Source organism: Heloderma suspectum, chromosome 4 (genome assembly GCF_057233095.1).
Source record: "Heloderma suspectum isolate Gila_16-S chromosome 4, 16-S_ref, whole genome shotgun sequence".
Classification (NCBI taxonomy): domain Eukaryota; kingdom Metazoa; phylum Chordata; class Lepidosauria; order Squamata; family Helodermatidae; genus Heloderma; species Heloderma suspectum.
The window spans coordinates 100,908,087-100,920,173 of NC_139461.1; the positions used below are offsets into that span (position 1 = coordinate 100,908,087).

The following is a 12,087-nucleotide window of genomic DNA, read 5'->3' on the forward strand; positions in this document are numbered from 1 at the left end:
TACGCGTTTGGCTACATGCAGCTTTTGCTTCCTTTAGAACCATGAACTCAAGTATAACATGGTCGCTTTCCCCCAGAGTTCCTGTAACAGCTACTTTATCCACTAAGTCATCTCTGTTGGTTAGGATCAAGTCAAGGATAGCCAATCTTCTAGTTTCTTCCTCTACTTTCTGTAGGAGGAAGTTATCCACCACACAAGTCAGGAATTTCCTGGAGGGGCCATGTTTTGCAGAATTTGTCTCCCAACAAATATCGAGGAAACTGAAGTCCCCCATTACTACTACATCATGCTTCCTTGAAACATCGGCTATTTGCTTTTCAAAAGTTTCATCCTCCTTGATTGGGTGGCCGGTAGTAGACTCCGACCACCAGCTTCCTTTTATTCTTTGCTCCATTTATTTTGATCCAGATGCTCTCGATGAGGCTACCAAGCTCATCCTCCTGTATTTCTGTGCAGAGATACAGTATGTATTTTTCACATACAGTGCAACCCCACCTCCCTTTCTGTTCCTCCTGTTCTTTTTGAACAAGTTATATCCTTCAATTGCTGCATTCCAGTCATGAGAGTCATCCCACCAAGTCTCAGTTACGCCTATCAAGTCATAATTTCCCTCCTCTATTAAGAGTTCAAGTTTGTTCTGTTTGTTTCCCATACTCTGGGCATTAGTATATAGACATCAAAGACCATGTGCTTCATGGTCTGGCTTTCTTCCTACATGTGTCTGAAGACTATTATTGGGAGCTACTAGAGCTGTTCTCTCCGTTGCGGTGCATAAGCTTTCGTCCATTGTTACCCCCAACTTTACATCTCCCTTCCCCATAGGATTCAGTTTAAAGCCCTCCTGATAAAGTTCTTCATGCTGTGGCCAAACACATTCTTCCCATCCTTTGTGAGGTGCAACCTGTCCCTTGCCAACAGTCCATCTTCCAGGAAGTATAGCCCGTAGTCCCAGAATCCAAATCTCTCTCATCGGCACCACCTTCGTAGCCAGTCATTCACCCGGAGTATTTTTCTTTCCCTTTCTATCCCTCTTCTAACTACTGGAAGTATGGATGAGAAAACTATCCGGGCCCCAAAGTTCTTGAGTTTCCTTCCCAAAACTTCAAAGTCCGACATGATTTCTTTGTAGCTCCGCTTGGCAGTATCATTTGTTCCCACATGGATGAGAAGAAAGGGAGACCTGTCAGTGGGCTTTATGAGTGCAGGCAACCCTTTAGTCATGCCTTTAATCCGTCCTCCTGGGAGACAGCATACCTGGCAAGTCCACGGGTCTTCGTGCCATACTTGGGTTTCGATCCCATGCAGCAAGGAGTCTCCCACTACTACTACTCTTCTCTTTCTGTTGTTGTAGGCCTTGGTTTCAACGCCTCTGCTTGGCTGACCTTCAGCCTCTTGCTCACTCTCATGCTGGTTCCCTTGTAATTCTTCCTCTGCAGGCTGTCCTCCAGTCTCATCCTCAAGTACCTGGAAACGGTTCTCTAGTTCCACAGCCTCCACTGGTGCCGAGTGTCTTCTAGTTCTTCTGCTCCTGTCACCCTTTTCCAAGGAGTATCCTCTACTGCATTTTTCCTCACCTCAGCAGTTTCCTCTTCTGCCTCAGCTTGCTGTTGCTCTTCTAACTCCTGTACATTGCTTTGCTGCTGTAGTTCCACTGTTCTGTCCAAGAACTCTTCGTGTTCTCTTATTCCCTGGAGGGTCGACCCTCGCCGCTCCAGTCCTCTTACTTTATCTTCCAGCAGTGTGATCAACTTGCACTTGTTGCACGTGTAGGCCATGTTGTTCTCAGGCAAGAAAACAAACACGGCACACACCTTGCAGGTCACCACCACTGGAGAGTCTTGTCCTTCCATAGTCTCTGTTCCCTTTTTGTGTCTAGCTTTCTGATTGTTCTAGAGTAGTCTGTGCCTGGTCCTCTACTCACTGCAGGTTAAAAACAGAGTCCCACTGGTATGGAAGTGTGTGTAACAAGACAAATAATTTTTTTTAATGAAAAAAAGTTAAAATAAAATAAATAAAAATGTTAGGGGCCTCCCTCTTGACCTCCCCTGCCAAACTCCCCTGGCCAACTCCTGTTTGCTGTCCCTGTCCACTCGCTCTGATCACTCACTCTCTGGGAGCTTGCTTGCTTCTATAGTCCCTAAACTAGCTGGAGCAGCTTCCTCTGCTCTGCTCAGCTGGGAGGCGGGGAACAGACTGAAGCTTCCTGCCCACACAGCTGCTGGGAGTACTCAGGCCACACACACCCAATTCAGTTGGAGCTCTCAGGAGCACCTGGTGAGCTCACAGCCACTCAGCAGGAAAAGGACAGCCCTCTGGGCTTCCTTCAGCCCACTTGCCTCTTTGCCTTTGTCTCCTTTGTCTCCTCTGCAACTGCATCTCCTCTGGCCAACTCCTGTTTGCTCCCCCTGTTTGCTCGCTCTCTGGGAGTTTGCTTGCTTCTATAGTCCCAAGACCAGCTGAAGCAGCTTCCTTCAGCTTCCTCTGTTCTGCTCAGCTGGGAGGCGGGAAACAGCACACACTTACCAGGGAGTAAGTGTGTACTGCACACACTTACCAGGGAGTTAGCTCTATGGAACTCAACAGGGCTTATTTCTGAGCAGATGGAACTGTAGCTTTCTCCCCCAAACCCCTAAAGGTTTTGGTTGGGCTGACTTGTTGAACCTCCTGTGACCTCTTGAGCCTCCTGCCAAAAACAGCCTGTAAACAGAGAACAATCTTTTACAAGCAAAACCGAAACACCCACTGGCTGAACAGATCCATTCCGCTAGAAGACAAAATGTCCAGAACAGGAAAGAGAAACTGCTGCCAGCAGCACCCTGGGGAAGCCAGAAGCAAAGTGAAATGGGAGGTTGGGCCTTTTATTTCCTGCATCCTCCGATTTTAGAATTCCTCAGAGCTTACAATACCACAGCTTTCCCTTGAAAAGGGAGGTGGGAAGCAGTGGAGAAATTAAAAATACAGGTTGTTGCCCTACACTGGATCAGAAGTGTAGAAGAGTGCACAAGGGTAATATCAGGAATCAAAAAGGTGTCAAAGCTGAGAATGTATTTCTAGTACAAGGTTTCTTTAATATATTGTTGGGAAACTGTGCCACCTTGAAATACCTAGGTCTAAAGTAGCATGCCTCATTCTGGGAACTACACAGCTAGAAAAGTATTGTTGGGAATTCAGATTGTCAGTGAAAAAGTTATTAGAGAACAGGAAAGTTAAGAACAACATGTTCTCAAAGCACTTCCTCACGTTAGAATTACATAAAAACCCCTCCTAAAATAGCAGAAGTTACACTTAGAAATAATTTCCAAAGATTAGATTGATAATAGGGCTATTGAACAGTAACAATTATTATTTTGATGTGCCCTTCGTGTTATGTACTTGTCTAGTTTGTGATGTCTACTTTTTATGCCAGAGTACAAGGATTAGATGTTGATTTACTTTCCAAATAAAAATGCAAGTTCTCATGTACACGTAGGAATACCTATTTCCTTCAGAAAACCGGGGCAGCAAATAATCACAAGACTAGAAGTTAAAATGGCAATACCGTTATAAGAACAAGTACTACAGCTAAGGCTTAAATCCTAAGCAATAAATGGAACCAGTGAAAAAATACCAGACCTTCATAAAAATGGAAATATGCTTATACATACTAGATATTTGAGACATATGCCAGGGTGACATGTGCCACATGTCTAATGAGCTGTGGCTTTTCTTGCAGGTATACTAGATAACCCAAAACAGTCTAGCAATGCTAAAAGATCAACTCAATAATCAAACAAGATGTTTTATTATCTCCAATAAGTTGCTACAAATATCTTTAGGCTGCAATCCTATACATGCTTACCTGAGAGTAAGTCCCATTGAACTCAATGCAGATAACTTTTGAGTAGACATGCAAAGGATTGAAGTGTTAAAATGTCTAAATGGAAACTTTTTCCTCTCCAAATCTAGGTCCCTTTAACACTAAGATATCAAGAGGAAGATTATGTGATCTACTATTACAAAAGGATGCATCTGAATTATGGTAAATCAAGCTATACACTTTCCAACACAATTACTAGAGTACAACCTCTAAAAAGACCTGTCAACAATACACACTAGTCAACTGCACTCATTGCTCAAATCACCCAAACATTTGAACACTATACATCAGAAATCAGTAACTGTAAAATCATGGACTAAATCCGTCTCCTGGAAGAATTCTCAGCTAAGCCTCCAGTTGTCAACTGTGACGTAAGAGAGGCGTGTGGAACAAGTGGTAGCTGTTGCAATCTATTTTAAGGATGATTGGTAGGGCTTGAACCCACCAACCTCCATCCCATTCTCAGACTGGATCCCATAAAATGAGTTGCTGGCCAGGAATATACACCTGCATTTTTATCAGTGCACAAAGTAAACAATCCTTTATCCTTAAGAAAAGTTCACCACATAAAGGATTAATTATGCTAGCTTTAAATATTAGAACTAAAAACAGTGGTATTTATTAGGAGGGCCACAAGTCATGCAGTGAATACTGCAGCCCTAAGGATTTTTAGGAAAAAGCTGGATGGATCACCTATTTTCAGGCAGTCTCAGAGATTTACTGTGTTCCTTATAAGTACAGCCCTCCAACAGCTGTGCCAAAATTTTCACTTTTTGTGAACTCCAGCCTTAACTGAAACTGGATAAAGCAATACAACAGACTATTTCAGGAGCAGAGTGTAAAGCAATTCAAAAATAAGAACTATTAATAAAAGTCTAAGATCTTGACACTGCAAGAATGTATACATAGGATCCTATATGTTTGCAGCCAAATGGATGGAAAAACAACATAAAAAGGACGTAATTGAGCTATATAAGGCGTGTTGTGGCCCACTTGGATAGTAAGAGATTTGCAACACCACTTGTAACTCCATAGTCTGTTTACTTTAGTCTCCCATGAAAATACTTTTTTAAAAATGGGAGTACAATTGAAACTTTGTGTTTGGGAACCAAAACTGACACTTTTAATATTATTTTGCACACTCTCAACTAACAGCCAGTATATTGCAGCTGAGAGTGGAGTAGAGTTAGGACCTGGATTCAAATCCAATGTCATACATGGAAACCTTTTCTACATTAGTTTCCCACTAATACAAATGAAAAGCTGGGCAAAGACCGAATATAAATATTTTTAAATGTATCACACCAAAAACTATATAAAGATTATAATGTCTCTTAGGAATATCACAATTGTTTTTAACAGAGAAGGTAGTTCGGTATAGGAATTGATACATCTGCATGTAAATCATAGTATGGGGGCAATTCAAACGTATTTCTCACTGTGTGTATGTGTATGACAGATGTTCCAAGCAGTGTTGTGGTGGAAAAGTTTCCAGTGCTTTATTTTTCTGTGAAAATTTCTCCATTTTTTAAGTTCATTAGTAAAAATGAATGTATGCCAATTTCAAATGCAATATTAGGCAAGCTTGGCAATTTCAAAGTTGTAATTAATGTTTTTCAGGTGATTATCCATTTCACATATTTGAGAGAATACATATCTGCCATTAAAATACATATATGTCTCAGAGTGAAAAAGAATTAATAAGTGGTGACAGTGAAACAGAAGGTGCCCCAATAACCTCAGTGGAAGACAGCTGAACTCTGCTGAAATAGATGAGTGGCTGTCAGCATATCAGGCACAGTTATTTGGGTTGCTAAAATTAATTGGTGTGTCAACAGTTTTTAGTACCTTTGTTTTTGTCTTAGTTTTCAACTATGTAAGGGAAGTACATGCTATGGTCTTTACATTTTTACAAGTATTCCAATAAAAAAGTCTACATAATATAACATCTAAATTACATTAACTGCGCTTTAATTTCCCCCTCAGATATTTCAGGTCAAATACTTATGGTGCATTGGGACAAAAAGATTAACATAGGGTACATATTTTGGCTTTGTTGCTTAATAAATAAAAGTGAAATAAACATGCTAAAATAGATCTCCCTAGGGCATCAGAAAATTTTCCAATGCAAATGATGAATTTGCATTGGAAAATCTTCCGGAAAATCACTGATTCCAAGAAGCCACAGTCAATCATAGGTTGAAGAAAATATGACCTACATGTAGGTCTCATGTTCCTTCAGTGTAGAAATGTTGCAATATCCAAATTGGCCCTTCGCACTGTCTAGTTTAAAGTATTCTTCACAACACATTCAATTATTCCTTTTGGAACTGGAATTTAATCATTACATTTGCCAGTTTAGCTGTTAAAAAGTGGTAGGCCTTTATGTGTTAAGAGCTCCATAGCAGACTTCAAAATATGTTCAACAGAAGAGTTTTTATGTAGGGTTATATCTTGCTCTATCTTGCAGCTCAGGGCTGATAACAGTATATACGTTTTCCGATACCCACAACCATGAACCTCCATGCAATACTGCAATTTGAGTTTGTCCAAAGCATCCTCTCCAAGTTCAATGTACATTTGAAATGTAGCATCTTAACTAAAGACAGAGACAGGAATCCTCAGAAAACAACTCAGCAGCCAAATTACTTTCACTGCAGTTGAATCTGGCACTATATTAAGAGAAAGATTTCATTCTCAGTATCTTCACATCAACACCCAAGAAACCAAATAAAAAGAAAACATTAATATTGTTAGAGGAGTCAACTTACCAAAACAGTATCCTTAAAATGTTTGCAACTAATAATACTAAACACACGTAGGTTGAAAAGCCCTCCGCATTCTGCGTCCTTTTAATATCTCGGTATTGCGGGATGTATGGCACCACACCTCCAAATACCATGGCTGCAGATGCACCCCAGGATATCAGCTGATGAACCGGAGCCACTAGCCACTCCCAGCCATCTGTTTCCATGATGGGCAAGATGAAGTCCCTTAACATCAGGGCAGTTGCTGAAGAGGGATCTCCTTTCACTTCCTCCTCAGGCTTTATTGGTTTTTATTCATATCTAATCTTCCCTCAGGATATGTGTCAGTCTTTATGCAACCCTAACAAAACAAAAAGAGGAGAAAAACTCAAACTTGGATGGAAGTAGTTGAGCTCATGAACAGAAAACAACCTCCTTATTACATCACAAGTTAGTCCAACCACAAAGACGCAAGAAAAGCCAGCTACTTAAGTCAAGTCTCAACTAGTGTGTACTCTACCATTCAAACTGCTTTGTTAAGTCCAAATCTGTGGAAGTTTACCACTCCTAAAAATAAAATCCTCTAACAGAGAACACTTATCAAAACTTAACAGACAGGCTTTTTAGCGTTTCATGAAATAAAAGTACTTATAAAATGAATTGCTCATTCATGATGATACTGATTCCAGCATACCAGGTTCTCTCAAAATATAGCAAAACAATGCAGTTATGGGTCAACACATTACTCTATATTAATACAGTAAACAAGACCATGCAAATTGTATAGCATGGAGAGGGAGATTTTCCATTATTACTTACAGACATAACATGTGGCCACTTTCAGGGGTCAGTATAACTGTGTGAGACACTACTGTTGGTTTGCCATTCAGTGGCTCTTCCGTGGCTGAGAAACAAGTTTCTCATTATTTCCATGACCATGAGTGTAATGTATGGACAAACCTGCTGAGAGACTGATTCTCTGACTGAAGACACCACTCAAACTCACTGGCTTATTTAGTCAATAGAAGTACAAACAATATGATCTGTCATTATAATGGTTTGCTTGTTGTACACTCCACTTTATTGGGAATAGAACCAAAGTTGCTTCATAAAAATTAGAGATTTCTGCTCTGGATTGCTGTAACCGACTTAGTTCACATCAAAGTGTTCCAGTTCTTTCTAAATTCCCAGAGGGTCAATCATACAATTTTTTTCCTGGCTGTAGATAACATGAGACACCTTCAGCTGAAAAAATCTTATGAAAGCCTCAACACATTTCCAGGTTATGAGCTGATAAACCCCTCTTTGGAAGTTTTTTCAGAAAGTGTTATGGCCTGGATCCAACCCTCACAGAAGCAGAAGTCCACTTGTACAACAGGACTTCCCTATCCTCTCCTCCTCCCTGCAGCCCCCTGGATGTTCCCCAGATCTGCTCCGGAGTATTCCCCAACCCACAAGGAAAGGATGCTAGGAGATTTTTGGTTTCTGAGGTTAATCATAGTAAAAATGGTTTAATAGATCATGTACCATATTACTATGGTCTTGATACTTGGGCCTAGGAATTGGCGAGTCAAAGCAGGCTTTGGAATCCAATCTCTGGCTCTAGGAAACAGCATCCTATATCTTAGCATGACTAGTCACCATGTATCTAGTCATATTCCCAGGATAGTTTACAAAAAGAAAAGAACAATCAAAATGTTAAGAATCATTATATAGGAATTTTAGGATGCAATCCTATGCATGTTTAGTCAGAAAAAAGTCCTACAACTCCCAGCATTTCCCAACCAGCCATGTCGGTTGGGCAGCGCTGGGAGTTGTAGGACTTTTTTTCTGCCTAAATATGTGTAGGATTGCACCCTTAATCTAGTTACTGTTGTTTTGTTCATATGCTAAATAACAGTACTGGAGGGGAAAAAAAGCATGCAGGCTTTGTTTTTAGATGATGCACACACAGTATCACAGCAGGCATAATCTTAGAAGCCCTCCTGTATGAGAGAGAAGGGAGGGGAGCCTCTTCTAAGACAGCACTTGTCTACTGCACTTGTTTAAACTCCTTGTATTCAAAATAACGTATTTCTTATGTTGCCCAATGAATCTGGAGCCCTTTTAAAAGTCAAAATGGTTCAGAATTACTTTCTAACTAACTGATGTATTAAACTTTGCAACCTTGGTAAAAACACATTCTTATAGATCTAATCACCATAATAATTGCTTGTCAGATGTAAAAGGGGCGGAGGATGATTACTGGAATTAAAACGAAACAGAAGACTACCAATGGTAAGAAACAGCAACATGAGTTACTGAAGAGATTTAAGAAACATCTCAGCTGCTTCCAACTATGGCTGGGCTGGGGTCCACAGGAACGGCTGAATGCAGTTCTTCAAGACCCTCTTTTTAAGATAACCTGTAAGTCTTGCTACATACGCTACATGATTTACTGAGAACTGCTGGGAAGTTGCATTTCTCCGAGACTTCTGCGCAGCTCAGCCCTCTCCCTTGAGAGGACAGTGGTTGGGCACGCTATCCACCCTCGGTCTTGATAGCGAGGGCCATAAAACTCTTCCAAGAGCTTCCCCGCCGCCTTTCCCGGAAAGAGAGCGAATCCGCTTCTCGCAAAGCGACTGGTGCCTGCTCCAGCACAAAGCAACGATGCCACCCTCGAGTTCCCTCACGCTCTTCCTAGCAACTCTACCGAACTACCTCCGCACCGCGAAAAGCAGCAAAGCGCCGTGGAGGGGATCGAAGCCCCTGAACAGGAATGAGGCAGCTTGGGACGTCACCCCTCCCTCACCTTGGCTCTCGCCTCCGCTTCGTAGCCCGGGTTACATTGCTGAGGGCCCCTGGGATCGAGAACCGCGCATCTCCTCTTGCGGCGGCGGGCCCCAGCCCACGTCTTCTTCCTCCTCGCCGCCGCCGCCGCTCCTACTCCAGCTTGCGTTTACGCCACTATGCAGCTGTAGCTTGGCGTTTGCTGCCGCTCCCAGAACAGCTGCCGTTGCTTCAGCCTTCACGAACGATTTGGCGACAATAAGCAGAAGCAGCACCCAGGAGCAGGAAAATCAGCCCTGCCTCTGTGACATCACGATAGCCAGAAGCGCCTCCGTCAATGAAAAGAACCGCCCCCCTCCTGGCCCCCGTGTCTTCTGGGTCCTAGCAGGCAACCCACTCCTCGGAAGAGGAAACGGCGCTCAAGTTTCAGTTCTCTGCGTTCTGCAAGAACGGGCACATTCTTCTTCCAGCCGCCAGCCCAGTTATGCAAAGATTGAGGAGTCTGGTGGTGCTGGTGCTAGTCCCCGTCCCCCCATTAGATATGACGGGAGAAAGATTTGCGAAAAAAGGCCTTAATGTGTCTTAATGCAGCAAATGCATCACTGTAGCATCTTGCTATATCGCTCAGGAAGAGGCCGATTTGAAAATGCTTTCCCCCAAATTACATCATCATCACCACCACATGAAGAGCGAATAAATTTCTAACGGGATATGTGCACTGGCAGGAAGAAATTGCTATTGTTTGTGTGTGCTGAAGACTAAGGACAGATATGCTAATATATTTTTCTGTACAGTCTGTCGATTCTTGCTCCTTGGAGGAACTGCGATTACCTTTGGTTGATGCAGTAAGCTGATGGATACCTTGTAATTATTTCTTGTTTATTCTTGTTTATTAGGCATTTATACCCATCTTTCTATGAAATATTCAAGGCGACACTTAAAAGAAAAGTAAACACACAGCATTTTTTTTTTTAAAAATCAGTAAAAACACCAAATCTTAAAAAAAAAAAACCCTGAGGCTGCTATCCTATGCATATTTGCCAGGGAGAACTTGAGCCACACATCCTAGAGAGTGAAGTCAAGTGGGTCTTAGGAAGCATTAGTAACAACAAAGCTAGTGGAGATGACAGTATTCCAGCCGAGCTATTTAAAATCCTAAAAGATGATGCTGTTAAAGTGCTGCATTCAATATGCCAACAAATCTGGAACACTCAACAGTGGCCACAAGACTGGAAAAGGTCAGTTTACATTCCAATTCCAAAGAAGGGCAACGCCAAAGAGTGTTCAAACTACCGCACAATTGCGCTCATTTCACATGCCAGCAAGGTGATGCTCAAAATCCTACAAGCTAGGCTTCAGCAGTATGCGAACCGAGAACTACCAGAAGTACAAGCTGGGTTTAGAAGAGGCAGAGGAACTAGAGATCAAATCGCCAACATTCGCTGCATCATGGAGAAAGCAAGAGAATTCCAGAAAAACGTGTATTTCTGCTTCATTGACTACGCTAAAGCCTTTGTTGTGATCCACACAGTCAAACTGTGGCAAATTCTTAAAGTGATGGGAGTACCAGACCACCTTACCTGTCTCCTGAGAAACCTGTACGAGGGTCAAGAAGCAACAGTCAGAACCAGACATGGAACAACCGATTGGTTCAAAATTGGGAAAGGAGTACGACAAGGCTGCATATTGTCACCCTGCTTATTTAACTTATATGCAGAGTACATCATGAGAAATGCCGGGTTGGATGAATCAGAGGTCGGAATTAAGATTGCTGGGAGAATTATCAACAACCTCCGATATGCAGACGATACCACCCTAATGGCAGAAAACGAAGAGGATCTAAAGAGCCTCTTGTTGAGGGTGAAAGAGGAGAGTGCAAAAGCTGGTTTGAAACTCAACATTAAAAAAACTAAGATCATGTCATCTGGCCCTATCACTTCCTGGCATATAGAAGGGGAAGAAATGGAAGCAGTGACAGATTTTACTTTCTTGGGCTCCAAGATCACCGCAGACGGTGACTGTAGCCATGAAATTAAAAGACGCTTGCTCCTTGGGAGGAAAGCTATGGCCAACCTAGACAGCATAGTAAGAAGCAGAGACAGCACCTTGCCGACAAAGGTCCGTCTAATCAAAGCTATGGTTTTCCCAGTAGTAATGTATGGCTGTGAGAGCTGGACTATAAGGAAGGCTGAGCGCCGAAGAATTGATGCTTTCGAACTGTGGTGCTGGAGAAGACTCTTACGAGTCCCCTGGACTGCAAGGTCAAATCAGTCCATCCTAAAGGAAATCAACCCTGAGTGCTCATTGGAAGGACAGATAATGAAGCTGAAGCTCCAATATTTTGGCCACCTAATGCGAAGAGAAAACTCCCTGGAAAAGACCCTGATGCTGGGAAAGACTGAAGGCCAAAGGAGAAGGGGACGGCAGAGGATGAGATGGCTAGATAGCATCACGGATGCAATGAATATGAACTTGAGCACGCTCCGGGAGAGAGCGCAGGACAGGAAGGCCTGGCGTGCTATGGTCCATGGGGTCACGAAGAGTTGGACACGACTGAACAACAAAGTCCCATTAAACTCAATAATGCTTACTTCTGAGTACATACATATAGGATTGCACTGTAGAAGACACTAGCAGCATAAGACAACTTATTCTTCAAAAGCTCACTGAAACTGTTTTCACTGCCCATCTAAAAGTGATCAGCAGTGGGGCCAG

At 42.4% G+C, this 12,087-nt stretch overlaps 1 protein-coding gene across 4 annotated transcripts in view; it reads right to left on the minus strand.

Annotated features, from left to right (window-relative positions):
* The window catches only part of SLC66A2 (solute carrier family 66 member 2), a 115,166-nt gene that overhangs the window by 86,292 nt on the left and 16,787 nt on the right, over nt 1-12,087 (minus strand). For 2 of the 4 annotated variants that reach the window (XM_084850064.1, XM_084850063.1), the window contains exons 1-2: nt 9,395-10,564; nt 6,628-6,964 (exon numbers count right to left, since the gene is read on the minus strand). In XM_084850064.1, the coding sequence (XP_084706190.1) occupies nt 6,628-6,857 (230 nt within the window). In that variant the 5' untranslated portion in view covers nt 6,858-6,964; nt 9,395-10,564. Of the gene's footprint in view, nt 1-6,627; nt 6,965-9,394; nt 10,565-12,087 lie in introns of those variants that run through there. The other 2 variants (XM_084850061.1, XM_084850062.1) reach the window with 2 other exon arrangements.